At 25.8% G+C, this 19,645-nt stretch overlaps 1 protein-coding gene across 1 annotated transcript in view; it reads left to right on the forward strand.

The window, feature by feature from the left end:
* LOC129971915 (PE-PGRS family protein PE_PGRS33-like) overlaps positions 1–19,645 on the forward strand; it is a 122,642-nt gene that overhangs the window by 34,004 nt on the left and 68,993 nt on the right. The window contains exons 13-29 of the mRNA XM_056085893.1: positions 1,253–1,273; positions 1,808–1,828; positions 3,358–3,381; positions 4,817–4,837; positions 5,079–5,099; positions 6,760–6,780; positions 7,236–7,256; positions 7,538–7,558; positions 7,735–7,755; positions 7,943–7,963; positions 8,175–8,195; positions 8,311–8,331; positions 8,860–8,880; positions 11,161–11,181; positions 16,574–16,594; positions 18,025–18,045; positions 18,519–18,539. Coding sequence (XP_055941868.1) covers positions 1,253–1,273; positions 1,808–1,828; positions 3,358–3,381; positions 4,817–4,837; positions 5,079–5,099; positions 6,760–6,780; positions 7,236–7,256; positions 7,538–7,558; positions 7,735–7,755; positions 7,943–7,963; positions 8,175–8,195; positions 8,311–8,331; positions 8,860–8,880; positions 11,161–11,181; positions 16,574–16,594; positions 18,025–18,045; positions 18,519–18,539 — 360 coding nt within the window. The remainder of the gene's footprint in view (positions 1–1,252; positions 1,274–1,807; positions 1,829–3,357; positions 3,382–4,816; positions 4,838–5,078; positions 5,100–6,759; positions 6,781–7,235; positions 7,257–7,537; positions 7,559–7,734; positions 7,756–7,942; positions 7,964–8,174; positions 8,196–8,310; positions 8,332–8,859; positions 8,881–11,160; positions 11,182–16,573; positions 16,595–18,024; positions 18,046–18,518; positions 18,540–19,645) is intronic.

The raw sequence follows: 19,645 nt of genomic DNA on the forward strand, positions 1-19,645 counted from the left end.
TTCAATTGGTTTGCTTCCATTTATCATCCTCTTTTTCAATGGGTCATTAATTTGATCAGAAATCACTCATATCATTATTTTGCCGTTGTAGCTGCTATTTTATTTTATACGAAATAGGAGTTTTTTTCTTATTTAAAATTTCTGCCTAAATCAAATTTAGATGTTCTTTTTCTTAAATGGTTAATTAAACTTTATAATTAATTGCACCTTATTTAAGCGTAACATCTGATGCAAACGAAGTCAATCAATAATAAATTTACTTATATCATTGGTTAATCTACAAAAAATTTTTAAAATGTGTGCCACATTTTCGAAGAAGTAATCTGAAATCTAGATATAATTAAAATATTCAATTCTAATATATATAAATAATATTCAATCCAAAATCTTTTTAATACAATAATTCTCATTACTATACAGCGTGTACTAGAGGTGAGATTCATAGATTGAAAAATTTATTTTTCAGTTTTTTTTACTCGGTTTTATTTCCCTCGCCTTGCTTCATGTTTGTAAAAATACTATTTTGAAATCTTTTTTTTTTCTGCATCTCTGATGCAATAGAATTCTGTTATTCTATTCAACTGTGTGCTTGAAATGAGAATACAAAGTATTAATGTTTTTTTTAAAAAATCTGGGTTATAAGTTAAAGAATTTCAAACCTGTGGCGCCATCTAGCAATACATTTCAGAAATAATTGTTAACATTTTTTCAGTATTATGAATAATGAATTATAAAATTGTTATTAGATAAATAAATAAATTAATAATACATTATAAACTGTTTTGAAAATCCTTCTTTCATTAATCAAATAAATTATTGAGAAAAATAAAAATAATTTTCTATTTGTAATATTAATTATATGTTTTAATATTGATTATTATTTAATTAACGTTAAAATATATAGATATATAATAATAAAAGTAATATAATTGAATTATAATTCAATTCCAATTAAACAATCTTGGTGATATCTTTGGTAATCTAAATTTCAAAAACAAAAGACAGTTTGTTTAATATGCTTCAATAGTAATCGTTAATTTAATAATTAATCAACTGGGCTCTTAAAATGTATCATAACTGTGGGACATGTCAATCTGTTATTTGTATTTAAACTTCGAGTTGAAACTATATATTAATGTTTCTCATAAGAAATTATTATTTTATTATTGAAATAATAAATAGATAACTTTTATCAAAATTTGCTAATTTTTGAATTGAAATTGTTTCATGTATTTTTGTCGTTCCTTTGCAGTCTGTCAGACCGATGCACAGAGTAAGTATTAATTTACTTGCTGATTTTTCCTTCTAAAGTTGATTTCTTGTACGTTTATACAGCAAATTATCTAAAAATAATAATCGCTTTTCATATTATTTTTTTAAATTTATTAATTTCTAAAATAAGAATGTGTATTTATAATAATAGTTCATACCTTAATCTTCAAACAAAACGTCTATAATGCTGCCAAAAATTTAATACATAAAAGATTATTTTAATACTTGTGTAATGGATTTCTTTAACATGATAGAGTTTAGCAAACATTGACATATTATTGGCTTTTCATTTTTTATGTTTTTCTAATTAAAAGAGTAATGCATGTGAGTTCATTAATTATTCAAAAATGTACCTGATTTAAAAGTTTTTGACAAGATTAATAGATTTTCTCGTCCCACTTGATATCTTTTGGATTACTAACAAAGATATCAAAAGCACTATGATGATACTAATATCTTTTCTGCTCAATTATTTTTAATGCAATTTTTATCAAATAAATAAAATTGTCAACAATGTTATTTTTTCACTTTTTAGATGGATCTAATAATGGAAAGGGTAAATACAACCTTTCTTATTCCAATTATTTTGACTATTTATTAGTATAACTCTGCTTTATATATTTTTCGTTTTAAAAAACTTGTTGCAGATTAATTTCCTAGTATTAAAAAATAAATAAAATCCTGATCAAACGTAGGCAATGAAAGATCAAAAGATAATCTAATTTTTATCTGATATAAAACTATTTTTGTATTCCTATTACACTGGGTATCAGACGCGCAAATACGAAAGAATAACTTATGTTGATGGATCCAAGCGTGATTTGTTAGTCGTATTGTAGATTTCATCTAAAATCACATTGCATGCAGTTCATACTGCAGATATTTGAATTATTAACTATCTTTTACCGCTATGTTGCATTTGAAATATTACTAAATTACTTTAAATCTCTAAGATGTAGTTGCTGTTACTCACAAAATTGTAGTTGCTGTAGATCACTAAACCGCACAGCTTCATTAGTTTGTAAAGAAACCTGAGAAGAGTTCTCTATAATAACCGAATTTTTTTAATCATTCACGTTTAGTTCTATCAGTAAAGCCTTTTCTTGTGGAAACTTTTTATTCCTGCTTAAGATTTTTAATTGCCGGTAGAGTTAGCTTATAAAGTGCAAATCATAAGTTAATCAACCTTTGGGAAGTTGTATTGTTTTTTTTCTCAATATTTACACAGTTCTCTTTTTAATGCTATATCACTTCTTAAACACTATTTTATCAAATTCTAAATTTTGTTAAAATCTTCTCATGAATAATAATCTGATGCACATACAGTTTTTTTTAAACTTTGTACAGTAAGTTTTCTATATTTTCTTCAGTTTCTGAACAATAGAATAAATAATCTGTTAACCTAGAAGGATTTTACATTAATTTTAAAGCTTTTAATCATAAAAAAATTGCAAAATTCACTGTGTTTTAAGAGTTGAATACTAATAATTAACTTTTGAGTGGAAACATATTTTATTTTTATTAGATCAGGAATCAGGAAATGTATATTTCTTTATTATCAACAAGAATTTGAATAATTCGTTTGTTAAATTTCTAAACTGGAAAGCTTTTGCTTTATGTTAATACAATATTTAAGTAAATAAAAATATTTTTCCATCACCCAAACAGAAAAGGATTGTTCCGAAATTTATAACCGAGTTCCTTTGTTACACAGCGAAACTAAATTCTGATCAATGTTGGAGCAACAAAATCAACAAGAAGAGTTTCAAATTTATGACCATTTATCTTCAATTCGAAGCCAAATATAAAATTCGCCATATTGGGGAAGCATATCAGAGAGTTAAAGAAATAACATTTCCATTTTCTTTTTGATATTTTATCAAATCAACTTATAAATGTAATTTGACTGATAATCACGTGTTTTGTATTTAGGATGAATTTGTGAAAAAATTAAGAAATGATACTGAAAAATTTTGCAATTAATTCCACGGAAATATTACTTTCTAAAACCCTATATTAAAAACAATTTTTTAAAGTCTATTTGAAACAAATTATAAACTTTAAATTTGTTATATTATTTTTTAGATATGAGTAGCGGCATGGGAGGAGGTATGTTACTTCTTAAATTATTTTTTCTTCGTTATTCTAAAATTATTTCTTTTTATTAAATTAAGCAGAATAATATTGTTTCATAATCGTTCTCATTAGAAAAATCAATTGTAAAAGTAATTGCATGGATTATCTAAACGAGGCAAAACTTCAGCCTAACATATGTTATCTAACATAAAGTATATAGGCAGTTGGTCGAATTTTATGTACAAATAAAATGGGTTTTGTAATTGTATGAAATGAATGTTTTGCCCACTTACTAGAATGAGATATTCATTCAATCAAGTACTGTACTGACGAACTGTAGATGTTGGTTGAGTTTATATCGAACGGTTTAAGGGAATGATGCATTCAGGTTCACACTGAATTAGACATTCGGTTTAATTTCTCTTTCGTGAGCTCAAAAGTTGGTCAAGTTTAATTGAATGACCTTTGTTTAGTGAATTTAAATAAAACTTGTAGTTGAGTGTTTCTGATGCAAATGAAATTATAGTTATAACTAAGATTCTGATGTCAAGGGAGTTATCTCAGTTAATTAATAGTTATGTTGGATATTAATTCATTAATAGTTATCTAACTATTAATGAATTAATATAACTAATTAATTAATAATTATCTCAGTAAACTAAAATCAATAGTTATCTAACTATTGATTTTAGATGCTATTTTCAAGAAAACAAAATCTGCAATTTCCTTCAATTTTGAAAGTGCTCTCAAGGACATTTCAATATTATGTTCACTTATACGGTCTTGATTAATAATCTCTTTAAAATATTTTGAAAAATTTATTTTCAAATTAGTTGTTTAATTATATTATATTTTAAGTTTCTTTAGCTACCAACTGTTTTGATAACATAATAAATGTTATCAAAAACATAAATATGGGGTTCATCTATTTTCTAAATTTCAAGGAATTGTAAACTACACAGATATAAAACAGAATGCTTCTTCATTAGTTTCCAGCTATGGAAGAAAATTACACTATTAAGTATTTTTTATGAAGCAATGTAAGCGGCTTGAATTTCAGGGCAGCAACGTAAGCTAATGTTGGAATTTAGAAGGAAAAGGTTTTTAAAAATTTACTAAAATTAAGGAAAAATTCGCATGTCTATTAAGCTGATATCATCAAAAAAAATTTTTTTAACTTTGAAACGATGCAAAATTAATTTTTGTGCAATAATACAACGATAGTTTTGTAAGAAACTAGGAAAAAGACTAAAATTTTTGATTAATTAACTTTAAATTTATTCGGAGTTTAATTAATTAAAATTTCAAAAACATTACTCATCCAAGGTGCACATCCTAACGTCGGTTCTTTCCCTCTCTGTCTCTCTCTCTCACACAGACATACGCCTGCACATTTTTATTATTAGTATAAATTATTTTTCTTTAAATAAAACTATTAAAATCTGTTTTTAATTTTTTTTTTATCTAGGTAGAATTAACTGGAGGGGAGGTAAGTTTACTTCTTTTCTTTTTTATATTTAATTTCTAACTAATCTGAGTTATTTAGCAAAAGAACACTGTAGACGAATAAGAAGCATTATTTTAACAATAAAGATATCTACTAATAGAAACCAAGTTCATATTATGATTATATTTAAGCATTTTTTTTTAAATAAGTAGTATAATTTATCTTTGAAAATGAAGCTCCTGAAAGTAATACATATATAAATGATAATTATTTTCTTTTTCAGGTCCAACTGGTGGATCAGGCAGTAGGTTGCTTATTTATACTCGAATTCTTGATTAAAATGCCATTTTTTATTCACTTATAAAAATATATTGTAATTATATCTAAGTAATACAATATATCTTATACAATTATATCTTTGCTTATATTGTAATTATGTCTAAGCAGTTAATTGTGATTAATTGAAATATTAAAAATATAATAATATACAGGGTGATCAGGAAATAACAGATGGTGTTCGGAATCTTGCAGTGATTTATGTTATGGATAAAATAACAAAATTTGGCTACCATACACATTAAAGTGTGCGGTTTCGATTTATCAAGAAAAAAATAGTACCAAAACACGCCGATAGGAGAAATCCTGGCACTGCATGCGCATATGTATGGAAAAAGAATACATAACTGCCAATAAAAACAGTAAATAGCAACACACGAAATACCAATGAAAAACTTTTATTATAGCTATTAACAAATTTGGCTCAAACTGACAACCAACTTGATGTTCCAATAACTGCACGCGGTACACGAAGTTTTCGATGAAGGATCGCAGTATATATCGGTATTTATTCGTTTGTTATTTAACGCTATTTGATCTTTTAAAGTAGAAATGTCAAGAACATGTCCTTGATACACAACGCCTTTCAAGTGAACCAGAATTGCCTCACAACCAAAAATTGCAATAATTGCGAGAGTCATCAGTTAATGGGTGACTATTTTATCTTATGCGGATAAAATTTCAGGATCTTACGCAATATCTTCTGCACCATCGAGAACGGTATATCTGTCTGTCCTGATATTGAACGTGCACTCTGGTACCCTGCTTCTTAGCCATCACCTGACCCATAACGGCAGTTGTAACTTCTTCAACTTGTTCCAGCTTAATATCTTTACTACCTCGATCTTAAATTCTCGGCACATTAAGAATTCCTGTTGTTACAAATCTTTCAACCATTCTTCGTAAGTTAGTTATGGTCATCGGTCCTCTACGTAACTGTTTTAACCACCTGTATTCACGAAGAGCAACACTGGTATTTTCATCCCGCTGATACAGCAGCTTGACTAATAAGGCGCCTTCACGTAGTGACATCGCAGGATGGCTTAAATTCCCACAACACATCATTTTATCTTGAATGTCATGTCACAAAGTACCCGTATAAGCCAATTACATAATAAAGTTTTCGATCGCAGCTCCAAGATTTCGCCTATCGGCGTTTTTTGGTACTATTTTTTTTTTTGATAAATCGGAACCGCATACTATAATGTGTATGGTGGCCAAATTTCGTTATATTTCGTCCAATACATAACATGCTACAAAGCTCAGAACACCTGTTATTTCTTGATCACTTGTATATCTGAATAAGTGTGTTTTCCTTCTTTTTTTTATGTCCAACTGGTGGAGTAAGAAGTATATTTTTTATTCTTACTCCTATTTTTGCTTAAAATAAATTTCTATCGGTTCCAGAATTGGTTGACAGTGTGTTCTAACAGTGAACCAACAAACTTAAAGGTTTGTTAGTAGACATTAAGAGAAACAGAAATTGAAAGTTTGTCGGAACAATATTCGAACATTCTACGTATTATGATCATATTTAAATATTTTTGAATTAAACAATATCACTTATGAATGCAATTGGAGCTTCTAAAAATAATAAATACCTAAAGGAGAATTCATTTTCTTTTCAGGTCCAGCCAGTGGATCAGGCAGTAAGTTTCTTATTGTATTATTAGTAGTAGATAATGAAAAATAATAGATTTTGGGAGAAATAATATTTCATTAAAATAATTAAAAATATAAAAATAATTAAAAAATAATTAAAAAATAATTAAAAATATAAAAATAATTAAAAAATAATTAAAAATATAAAAATAATTAAAAAATAATTAAAAATATAAAAATAATTAAAAATATAAAAATAATTAAAAAATAATTAAAAATATAAAAATAATTAAAAATATAAAAATAATTAAAAAATAATTAAAAATATGATTATTATTAGTAGGTTATAAAAGATAATGATTAAAACATAATAACTTTTGTTCACTTATAAATATATATGTAATGATATCTATGTAATTAATTAAAAAAATTATCATTTATGAATGTAAATGAAGTTTTAAAAAATAAAATATGTTTAAATGAGTATTTTTTTTCTTTTTAGGTCTAATTAGTGGAACAAGAAGTATGTTTTTATTTCTTACCCCTATTCTTGTCTAAAATCTATTTTTTTTTTATCTATTCTTATGTTGGTTGACAGGGCATTCTAACATTGTACCAACAAACTTAAAAGTTTACTAGTAAACAGTAAGAGAGAATGAAATTGAAAATTTGTCGGCCTAATATTAAACAAATAATATGTTATGATCACATTTAAACATTTGAACTAAACCATATCATTTATGAATGTAAATGAACTTGTTAAAATAATACACAGATAAATGAGATTTTTTTTTCTCTTCTCAGCTCCAACCAAGGGATCAGGAGGTAGGTTTCTTATTCATACTCAATTCTTGATTAAAATATATTTCTTCCTTTATTTTACTGTATTATAACATAATATAATTATATTTAAACTTTTTTAATTAAAAAATACCATTTCTACATATAAACGAAGCTTTAAAAGCAATGCATATGTAAATGAAACTTTGTTAAATTTTTAGGTGCAGTTGGTGGATCAGGAGGTAGGTTTCTTCCTATTCCAATTCTTGACTAAAGTAATTTTTTTCCTTTTTTTTTAATAATATAACAACATTTAAGAATTTTGGAATTAATGCCATTTAAGAAATTTGGAATTTTTAACTAAGCAATGTCATTTCTATTCGTAAATAAATTTCCTAAAAAAATAAATAGTATTTTTTTCTCTTTTAGGTTCAATGGATGAATCCCGAAGTAGGTTTCTTATTCTTGCATCAAATCAGGATTAAAATACACGTTTTTTTAATAAAAAAATAATGTGCAATTACATTCAATCAATTATGAATTAAACAATGCCATTCATTTATGTAGATGAAGTTCTTAAAATAACATGTTGTAATGTTGTTATTATATAAAATATTATTATTATATTATTATGTAAAATTGTTATTTTTTTCTGCTTTAGGGCCATTTGCGAGAGGAGGAGGTATGTATCTGATTTTTCTTTCATTTATTAATTAAAATATATTTAACCCTTTATTGTGAATATACATCTGAAGTTTATTTTTGATTATGAATATTGTTGTTTATTTTTCTATCAGGTATGAATGGCAACATAGAAGGTACGCTTATTATTCCTATTTTTCACATTTTTCTTAGTTAACCATTACGTGGTTTAATTTTGCACAATTTTTCCTACTTCAGAAAAGACTGATTACTTGGGAATAATGGTCTTTTTCTTAGTTCTATTTTATTAAAACTACTTTTATTTCTTTTCAGAAAGAATTAATTTTAAATATATCTAATAAATGATTTGCTTCATAACTAATACAAACAAAATACTCTCTTTGAATTTTTAAATGCAAATGGAGGCAAGGATTATAAGCTTTTTAATAATCGTTCCTTAGTTTAAAATTTGCAAATTTTTTAACTCTAGCAGCGAAATACAGTGTTCTTATACATTTTTTACAAATTTTTAATGATTTATTTTAATTTTGTTTATTTAATGTTTTATATATTTTATTAAAAAAATAAAATTAGATTGTAAGTACTTAGTTTGAATTTAAAATAGGTAATTTATTTTGCTGCTGTCTGCTTTTTTATAAAAACTCCTTCTTATTTTATTATAAGTATTCTTTTTTTAATTACAGGATTAAGCAATGGAATGGGAGGTAAAAAGTTTTTCTATTACATTTCTTAATAGATTCGTACTTTTTAGGAATGTTATTTTTCGCATTAATATTATATTTTACTCAATTGTGTTTATATCTGTAACAGAAGTTTCCTCAATAAAATTATGCTAACCGAGATTCTTATTTATATATACCGAATAAATGTAACATATGAAGATTTAAATATCAAATAAAGAAATAACAACAACAAAAAATAAATAAAAATAAATTTTTTAAATTTTTCTTTTTAATTTCAGAAATGCTTTATGAGTGTTACTTTTTTTTCTTATGCATTTTTTTATTGACCATGAATATTTAAAATATCCGCAATGGAGTTTATAATAAATGTATGACCCGAATTAATTTATATGCAAGCAACATACTTATCACAATAAATAATAAGCGAAAAAAAATTGAACTATAATTTTAACCACATTTTCAATTGAATATTTTCCCACGTATTTTAATATGCAAAATGAACTTTTTATTTTTAAATTTACTACTAAGATTCTTATAAGAATTTGAAGAAATATTTTTAAAGGAGTTATTTTATGTTATCGCTTCTTTTATTTGCTTATTAGTTTGCTACACATGTATAAGGTATGCATATATAAATACCTTACAAAATAGTTCTAACAATGGTGGAAAATATGAAATATAATTTTATATTTCCTCTCTTTATATAATTTTTTTTCCATTTTTCAAATTTATATAATATTTTTAAAATTTTTTGAAATAGGCATCGCATTTTATTTTGAAATACATTTAATTAAAAAGCAGTAAGATAAATTAAAAATTTTACTAAGCGATTTTGAATATATATCATGGTAAATTTCAAGAAAATTATATTATATTTTTTAAGTATTCATCTCTCTTGCTGGCAATATATATATATATATATATATATATATATATATATATATATATATATATATATATATATATATATATATATATATATATATATATATAAGTATTAGAATCAAGTTAATAGGAAAATCAAAAAATCAAATAAATATTAAACCAAAAAAAATTGTAAAAAATATAAAAAAGAATCCGGCCTGAAGACTTTTTCAAGGGTAACCCTCAGGCAGGGATTCAAAGAAAGGGATTTTTTCTGTGAGGAAATGCAGACATTTGTCTAATAATGATTCCTCGTGACCCGAAAATCCCCTGAAATTATGCCGAAGAGATATACCATTTTAACAGAAAGGAAAATACAAAACAACAAATTAGAAGAAAATAACCACTACAAAGTAAAAATGCAATAACAAAAATAACAAGTAATTTTTGTTTTTATTGTTATTTTTGTTATTGTATTTTGGTATAATGGTATATCTCTTCGGCATAATTTCAGAGGATTTTCGGGTCACGAGGAATTATTATTAGACAAATGTCTGCATTTCCTCACAGAAAAAATCCCTTTCTTTGAATCCCTGCCTGAGGGTGACCCTTGAAAAAGTCTTCAGGCCGGATTCTTTTTTATATTTTTTACAATTTTTTTTGGTTTAATTTTTATTTGGTTTTTTGATTTTCCTATAAACATGATTCTAATACTTTTGTATCAATTCATCTGTGTTTTAGAAGTAGCTGCACTTGCGCTCTCTAAATACTTTGAAGTTCTTTTTTGGTTTTAGTTTGAATAGGTAATAAATTTTAGTTGCGATTTCGAAACTATTTTGTTTCGTTTTAGTTTGAATAGGTAATAAATTTTAGTTGCGATTTCGAAACTATTTTGTTTCGTTTTCATTTTAGTTTCGTTTTCAAACTATTTCGTACTTTAGATTGGTTACTATATATATATATATATCTAAAGTAAGAAATAGTTTGAAAACGAAACTAAAATGAAAATATATATATTATACTCGAAATGCCCAATATCATTTTAGAGCACGATTGTCAGCTGTGTGCTTTAGAATACTAACCATTATCGAAGGGCCGCACACACGCTTGGGTGGTTTCTTCAGTTGTATAAATAATAAGGCTCAAAAGTTTTTACACAGAAACCACTCCTCACAAACAGAAAAGTTTGGAATTGTTGACTTAGAGAATAGTAACGTATAACGCATTTCTATATCAAATTAAGCCACTTATATGTTTTTTAACAGCATTATTTACCCAACTGATATTTAGAAAAATTCAAGTGTTCAGTTTTTATTAATGTCTGAAGTAAGCAAGACAATTATATTTAGAAATTTTATTTATGAGTTTAAAGCATCATGTAAAGTAACTTTATTTAGAAAATCGTATTCAGTTAAAATATCTCTCTTTCTTTGTTAGATACACCCATTGAAAACGGCCGTAAGTTCCTTTTCTTATACTTCCTTTATAGCGGTTGCTACATCACAAATTATTATCTTTTCTATTTTAAAATAACTGTTCCAAAGCATTTTCTTTTTTGTACATTATTATTCTAATAACAGTTTTTTTTTTAAATTCTACTGTTGCCATTTGTGGTCTACATAATATTATAGAAACAAGATTATATATAATTTTAGAGCTTACTTTACTCCACTTTCTAAGCAGCATAGTTGCAATACGAACAAAAATATGATTGTTAATATCACATGTATATTTTCATTGCAATAAAGTGCATAAATGCTGTTTTCAAAATATTTGAAACCATTAAATAAAAAAAATTAATTACCCGCGTCAGGACCACTAAAATAATACTGAGATTGCTATATCACAAAACATTAATTAATTTTGCTTCAAAATAACTTTTCAAAATTATTTTCCTTTTTAAACAATATTCACCTAATTTTTTTTATTCTACAGTTTACGTTAGCAGTCTACATAAATTTGTTGAAGCAAAGAATATGTATGATCTGTAGAAGTTATACTTTTCTTTATTAGACAAAAATTGTTGTTATTAAAGCTATCTAAACGATATCAATACAATTAGTTAATGGTAGAAGACTACGAGAATTTTTTTTAAATGTATCTGAAACCTTGTTTTCGTTAAGAAATGTGCATAGTATAAATATAACGCTTTAATTCACATCATGTTTATAGCATGTCCAGCAATGCAGAAGTGTGATGCATTCAATAGAAAGGATTACAGGCATCTCTTCAGTTCAAAAAAGGAGAAATACAGCAAAAAAAAAATTCTCAAGGGAATACAATTGACATAAAGCAATTAAAGAAAACTGCTTAAAGCATATGTTATTCAAAATTTTTAATTGCGAAGTCCGATATGATTGTTATATCTTAAAAACATTGAATAACTAGCTATATGATATTAACCACTTTAAGTTTTGTTAACAGAAAAAAACCAAGCAATTCTATTAAATCAGATATATTTCCAAAAAAGAAATATAAAACCAAAATTTTTTTAAAAAATAGCAAATAGTGAAAAAGATAAAAAACGAAAATCGAATCAAGAATCAGTGAAGGACAGCTTTAAGTGGAATGGATAAATATAAACAGCATATTAGCTGGCAGAGTACCAAGCTGGAACAATGAAAATTCCAGCTCATAGTAGTTATGTTCAAGGGTAGGAAATGCCACTTTCTGCCTTCCGATGTATTACTTAACCCGTTTTTCTTACAACATCTTTCCAATATTTATTATTATAACTTTTAACATTTTTAATATTAATATTTTTAACATTTTTTGGTAACTACATGATTTCCAGAGTGTATTGTATTTCCAAAATAAATTCCAATGCTTTTTACAAAAGACAGAAACGAAAAATAACAATGCAGCCATTTTGACTCCATGTCTCAGATCGCGTGAGGAAATTCATAATTCCAGTTATAAGGCAATTCTGATTGTTTCCATTGGTTTTCGATGTGGAACTTCATCCTATATATTCTAATTCTTGATTCTATTTAAACATTATTTTTCTGTTTTGTAACCATTTTGTTCTTTGTTCTTTTCGGAGTTTTTGATGCAAAAAATTAAATGCAATTAAAAATTGAAAAAAAAAAGAATGCAATTCAGAAAGTATCTCAACTAGCTGTTCTGTTGAATGAGACGTTAATGTTGTGGTTTGTAGAATAGGACATATATTATTACAATCCTCAATAAAGTAAAAAATATCCCAAAATCCATTCAAAGAAATTAGTTTGAACTTTAAGACTGTCCTACTGACTGCAATATGTTTTCTGAGATCTAGTGCATTCAATGGCAATCATCGAATCTAATTATATGATTGGGCGCTACAGAAACTGATGCCAAGCGTACAAAAGAAGTTTTCTTTTCATATGAATCAACTGATGACTCTTACATTCTTTAAAGTAGGATGTCTTTAGAAGGCACACTTTCATGATTGACGCAGACTTAACACCTTTTTTAACTTAATGTTATATTAAAATCTTAGCACTTCTTAATGTCTGCTAAACGTAGCAGCCATTTATATTTTTTTACCACATTTATCAATAGTGCATAACTCTTGTTATCAATTTTACAAAACATTTTAATACAATAATTATAATTATTGCTGAAAATAGAAACCTTAAAGTTAAAAAGTACTTTTTAATGAGACTAACTTATTAATAATATATTTCCTGAGGGAAAACGTAATAGAAGAAGATGCATTGTATTTAGAGGTTATCAACCGTGCTACATCAAAAACAGAAATAAAATTAACTAAACGAGATTTAAATACTGGCCTTAAGTTTAAAGCGCATAAAATGAAATAAAAATTGGACGGAAATGATGAATTCGGCTTGAAGACTTTATCAAGGGTCATCTTTTAGCAAGAAGTCAAACCAATGAATTTTTCTGTGAGAATTCTAACTTTTGTCTAACTATTCATCCTTCGTTCCGAAAATCCCAAGAATTTGAAGTTATTCGAAAATAAGATTTTGAAAATACAAAACGCTGATATTAAATTCAATCATTAAAAGTTAAAAATTAAAAATGCAATTTAGTAAAAAAATTATTTTAAAAAAGTAAATCCAAATCTAAACAATCAAAGCTGAATGCAATCACAAGGAAAATATATGACAATTAGACAAGATATGAGCATAAAACCATAAAATTATTTAACACCAAATATAATTGGAAAGAAAAATAAGTTAAATTTAAATATCACAAGAAAAAACACGAAACTGCTCCTGAGTGCAGATGTGACTATTAAATTTGAACTTTCCAGCGCTTAAAGCCGAAATCGCTTAAAAAGAGCATCATCATAACACAATTTAAAACAATCGATATCAGCGCCATCTATTAAGTTAAAATGCAATCTAAAGAGAAAAAAATCACATGGAGAAACTAGAAAGCATACTTTAATTTCTAAAAAAATTTATATAGATAAACCCTCCCTTATTAAAACTTTTATATTACAGTAGTTTTTAAGAAAAAATCATTAAAAGATAAGTTTTAATATTATTTTCTGTCCCAATATCAGAGATTTCAGTAATTACAGTTTTATTAATCCTGTTAAGTTTTGAGAAAGTCAAGGAGTAGAAAAACTTTAATTTTAATTAAAATGGTAATTAATTTAATCGGTTTGAAGTCAAACTCATCACTTTTATCATAAATACTTATAAATGTTTTCCAAAAGAAATTTCAATTTTTAAATTGTTAAAATCGTTATTATTAAATTGTTAGAATTGCTATATTTAAATTGTTATTAAATTATAGAAATGCTATCTTTTAATTGCTGTTTTAAGTGTTATTTTCATATTTGTTAACAATTTAACAAACTGTTAAAGAAATAAATAAAAATATTAAAAAGAAATGGTTATTATTATTGTAGTAGATAAGGCAGCAAATAACTTCTGTTTAATAATATTAAATATTGCAATAAAAAATATTAATTATCGAATAGGAATCTACTCGATGTATTTTTTTTAAATTATTGCGGAAAAAAGGAATTAGGTAAGAGAAAAAAGATAAAGACTGTCTCATTAAATTATCCTTATTTGTTATCAACAGTCAATGCCATAAAAAAACCCTTTGGAATTTAAGTTCTTGTCTTGTAACACTAGTAGTTACAATTGCTGCATGGAAAAATATTTTTTTGAATACCTAAAAATTATCCTGGATAAAATTAAAAATGTGAATAACTTTATAATTAATAGCAAGAAAGAAGTTTCGGAATTTCTAACGGATGACATGATTTTGAAAATTTGTACACAATTTATTACACAAAAAAATTAATAAATGTTTGTATTTTTGTAAATCTAAAACATTCTTTTTTACAAAATCTAACTGTTTTGAATTAGTAAATTTAATGTTTCAGAAAATTATTTTTAATGGGGTTAATTTTTAAAAAGCAAATGCAGGGAATTCAACTTTATTAGAAGCACTTTTAATATTTTTATATATTACTGTGTGAAAAAATAATAAAATACAGTTTAATAAAGGGTTTTACATATAATAATGGTTTATTTTTTGTTAAACATAGATAATTATAATGTTATAATTGATTGTTATCCAAAAGAATTAAATTTAAATTGAACTAATGAAAAAAACCTATTTGGATTTAAAAATAGAAATTTCTAATGGAAAAACTTGGTAGGTATTTACGATAAAAGGGATTAGTTTGACTTCAATGCAATTAAACCAAATAATTTCCATTCTAATTTAAACTCTTATTTAATTTTCAAAAACTTCGTTTTTTCACAATTTAGAAAAATTAAAAATATATAATCACAAAATTTCTTATATACAAACAACAAACATTCTTATTAAAAGCTTATTATTTAATGATTTCCCGAAAAACTATTTCAATTCAGAAGTTTTAATTCGGGAGGGTTTATCTATATTCAAATTTTTTGTTCGAATGAAAATATGCTTTTTAGTTTTTCTTTGAAGTTTTTCTCTTTATATTTTATTTCAACTCAATAGATGGCGCTAAAATTGCCCATTTTAAATTGTATGATGATGATTCTCGCTTTGTATTCGTTTTCGGCCATAAACGTGGGACAGTTCAAATTTCCTGAATGCAGATGTGACTATCAAAAACATTTGTACTGTAGTATTTTGCTTTGGTTGTATTCAATTTCGATTAATTCGATTTGCGTATGAATTTTTAAAATAATATATTTACAAAATTAGAAGTTGTTTTTTAATGGCTGGATTTGATGTCAGTATTTGGTATTTACTAATTATAATCTTAGAATAACATCAATTTCTGAGGATTTTCGTGTCATGAGGGGTCAATATTTGGACAAAAATCAGATCCTTCACAGAAAAAGTTCCTTTTATAAATCTTTGCCTGAAGATGACCCTTGATAAAGTCTTCATGTCGGATGCATCATTTCCTTCAACTTTTATTCCATTTTATTCTATTTTATGTAATTTAAACTTAATGCTTAATTCTAGTTTACAGAGTTATTTAGTGAATTCATTCTTGTATCTATTGATTTAAATAGACTGAACAGAAAATATAAATGTAAGTTTTGATTTCTTATTAAATTTAATACTATGGCTATAAATATAATAAAATATATTCCTTTGAAACAATATTGCTTATATTTCCTCAAGCATTGACAAAAAGATAGTGGTTCGCTTTTTTTTCTTTTCAGTTCTTTATTAGTGAGTGTGTTTTACCACGGCGTAAACTTTCATTACTTTTCAAACGTTTTTTATACTGAGAAATGGGTTGAAATACCAGTAAGCAAATTTTATAGCAAATAGTGAAATTTTTAATAAATTTTAAATCAAAAGTCTACCTTGAAAAATGAAGTATACATGAAATCGCTTTATAATTTATATATTTTTGAAATTTATTTTTCAGGTTTGAGGATCGGATTGGGTGGTATGCTTCTTATTTTTTCTCTTTGCATTCGTTTAAAATAACTCACTATTTGCGTTCTCATGTACGAAGTATATAAAGAGAAAGCAATATATTATACAAATGAAAAATATGATTTGAATTTTTTTCAAAAATATTATTTCAATTATTTCAATATTATTTCAGTTTAATTATATCTGAATCTCCAACTTTCAGACTTCCCTTAGTTTGAAAAAGCACATTTTGGGAATTATATCTGTTTGCCTGTGAATTTAATAGCTAAAAATATTGTCACGTAGATACTTTAGTTTAGAACTGAATGACACACACAAGAAGTAGAGCTAAACCAATTTATTAACTGAACTCTGAACACAGTGACTGACAAATCTGCTTTTATACTAGCAGGGAAAGTTCCAGAATACTTTCCTGGAGACAGTAAGAAAAGTCCAGAACACTTGTCTGGTAAACTAAAGAAATGTCCAGAATCTTCTGGAACAAGAAATAAAGGAAAACATGATATCGATTAATTAAATATTTACACAAACTGTGAATCGCGGGATTCGAACTCACAATCCCTTGATTATGAGATCAATTCTAGGACCATTCGGCCATGGAGAGTCGACTGTCTCTTTTCAATGCGGCAATATCTAAGCTAGGAGGTTGAAATTCGGTTTAAAGATTTTATACCACAACTGCAAATTTGTATCAAAGTATAAAGAAAACCCACTCAGAGGAAGTCCGGTTGTTTGTCAGAGTATAGTAAAGGTAATAAATACAAAACGTAAATATCCGGAGAAATAAAATTCGACAAACAGGTTAAGTATATAAAATGTAGATTTTCTTTTTCAAACTTTGAACCATTTCTTTTTGAAGCTGATCATCTGTCAGTCAGTTGTTACCCAAGCATGTAAACTTGATAATTCAAAAACGCAATATTAAAAAATGAAATTTGGTAAATAACCAATGTAGTTCTCTTTTAAATTTTTATTTCACTCGGTTGAACGAAACAAGTAAAAAATAATTTATTTTTTGCGTATCATTAATCACAAACCAGAGATTAATAGACAAAAAAAAATCCAAGAAATTCATCGATATAACATCACACGATAAATTCAACTAAAAGGCTAAATTCACACCAAAATTCAATATTTCGTAACTATTGTATGCTAATGTCTTGCAAGTTATCTACAACTTCAGAAAGAAATAAAGAAAAAAATTGTTTTCTTGGGGCAATGATTCCGAATCAGGATTTCAACTTCAGAGTTTACTACACAATATAAAAATTATTTAATTTTTAACTTTGCAATTTGTATTAAATACATTCGTTCAGACTCATATTTTTTAAAGTCTTATTAAATGAAAGAGCGAAGTTTCAAATAGGCAATTCATATTAATAGTTAACCAAATTGGAAAGCTAATTTTTCTGACTAACTAAATTTCGAACTTTTTCTCAGGTATTAAAGGCGGAATTCCAGGTATGTTTTATTTATTTATTTATTTTGCTTTCTTATGTACGTTTCCTTTTGAATTTCCACACTTGTTTATATTTATTATTTAAGTCGTATGACTTAAATAATAAACACAATCTTTCTTTTTGTGATGGAATGATTTGTCAGAATTCTTTTCTCACATAATTATTAGGCGTCAAATACATAAACAAATGCAGCATTGAAATCTGTCCAATTTTTTACTTTCGCATTTGTCTCTCTCAAGGTCAAATGTGACAGAAAGAAACTAACTTCCCCCGAGTGAATAAATGAAAAAGTTTAATTGAGGGGATACATTTGAATTTTTTGACATCATCCATTAATTCCTTTCTGAAATTCATTGCTTGTCTTCAAGGCAATGAAAATCCTGAACAAAACGAAAATAAATCTATTCAAGTAATTATTTTTTTATAGTAATATCACTTTCTTATTTTAATGGATATTTTTTTTTAACATTTTAGGTCTCGAAATTGGAATAAAAGGTATGAAGTTTATTTTCCTGTACTAGAAAAATACTCAGAAACAGTATTTAATTTTAATTTTATGATTAGCTGATTGATTCGCTAAGTATATTGATTGTATTCGATTTCAATTAAAATCCTAATACATAAATTTATTTCAATAATTATCTGCCAAAAAGTAATTTCAGGGATTAGAATGAGATAGGTATTAAAACCAAATTATTTTAATCATCTGCTTGTTTATAAAAAGTCGTAAAAAAGAATCTTTATGATAGAGTTTTTCATATTCTTAATCTTCTGTCAAGTTATCTTTTGTGATAGTTTTCTATTAAGTTTCATATTCTTCACCTGAATGCTCAAACAGGAAAAAGAATCTTCATTCTTTACATTTTGATGCATAAATTGATATTAATAATTCCCCGCCAAAATTATTTTTAGGTATTAGATTGTGATAGATATTAAAACCACATTATTTTATTCTTCTGTTTGTTTTAAAAAGCCGTAAAAAAAGAATCTTTTTGATAGAGTTTTCCATATTCTTAATCTTCTGTCAAGTAATCTTTTGTGATAGTTTTCTATTAAGTTTCATATTCTTCACCTGAATGCTCAAACAGGAAAAAGAATCTTCATTCTTTACATTTTGATGCATAAATTGATATTGATAATTCCCCGCCAAAATTATTTTTAGGTATTAGATTGTGATAGATATTAAAACCACATTATTTTATTCTTCTGTTTGTTTTAAAAAGCCGTAAAAAAAGAATCTTTTTGATAGAGTTTTCCATATTCTTAATCTTCTGTCAAGTTATCTTTTGTGATAGTTTTCTATTAAGTTTCATATTCTTCACCTGAATGCTCAAACAGGAAAAAGAATCTTCATTCTTTACATTTTGATGCATAAATTGATATTGATAATTCCCCGCCAAAATTATTTTTAGGTATTAGATTGTGATAGATATTAAAACCACATTATTTTATTCTTCTGTTTGTTTTAAAAAGCCGTAAAAAAAGAATCTTTTTGATAGAGTTTTCCATATTCTTAATCTTCTGTCAAGTTATCTTTTGTGATAGTTTTCTATTAAGTTTCATATTCTTCACCTGAATGCTCAAACAGGAAAAAGAATCTT

This window comes from Argiope bruennichi, chromosome 6, assembly GCF_947563725.1.
Source record: "Argiope bruennichi chromosome 6, qqArgBrue1.1, whole genome shotgun sequence".
NCBI lineage: Eukaryota > Metazoa > Arthropoda > Arachnida > Araneae > Araneidae > Argiope > Argiope bruennichi.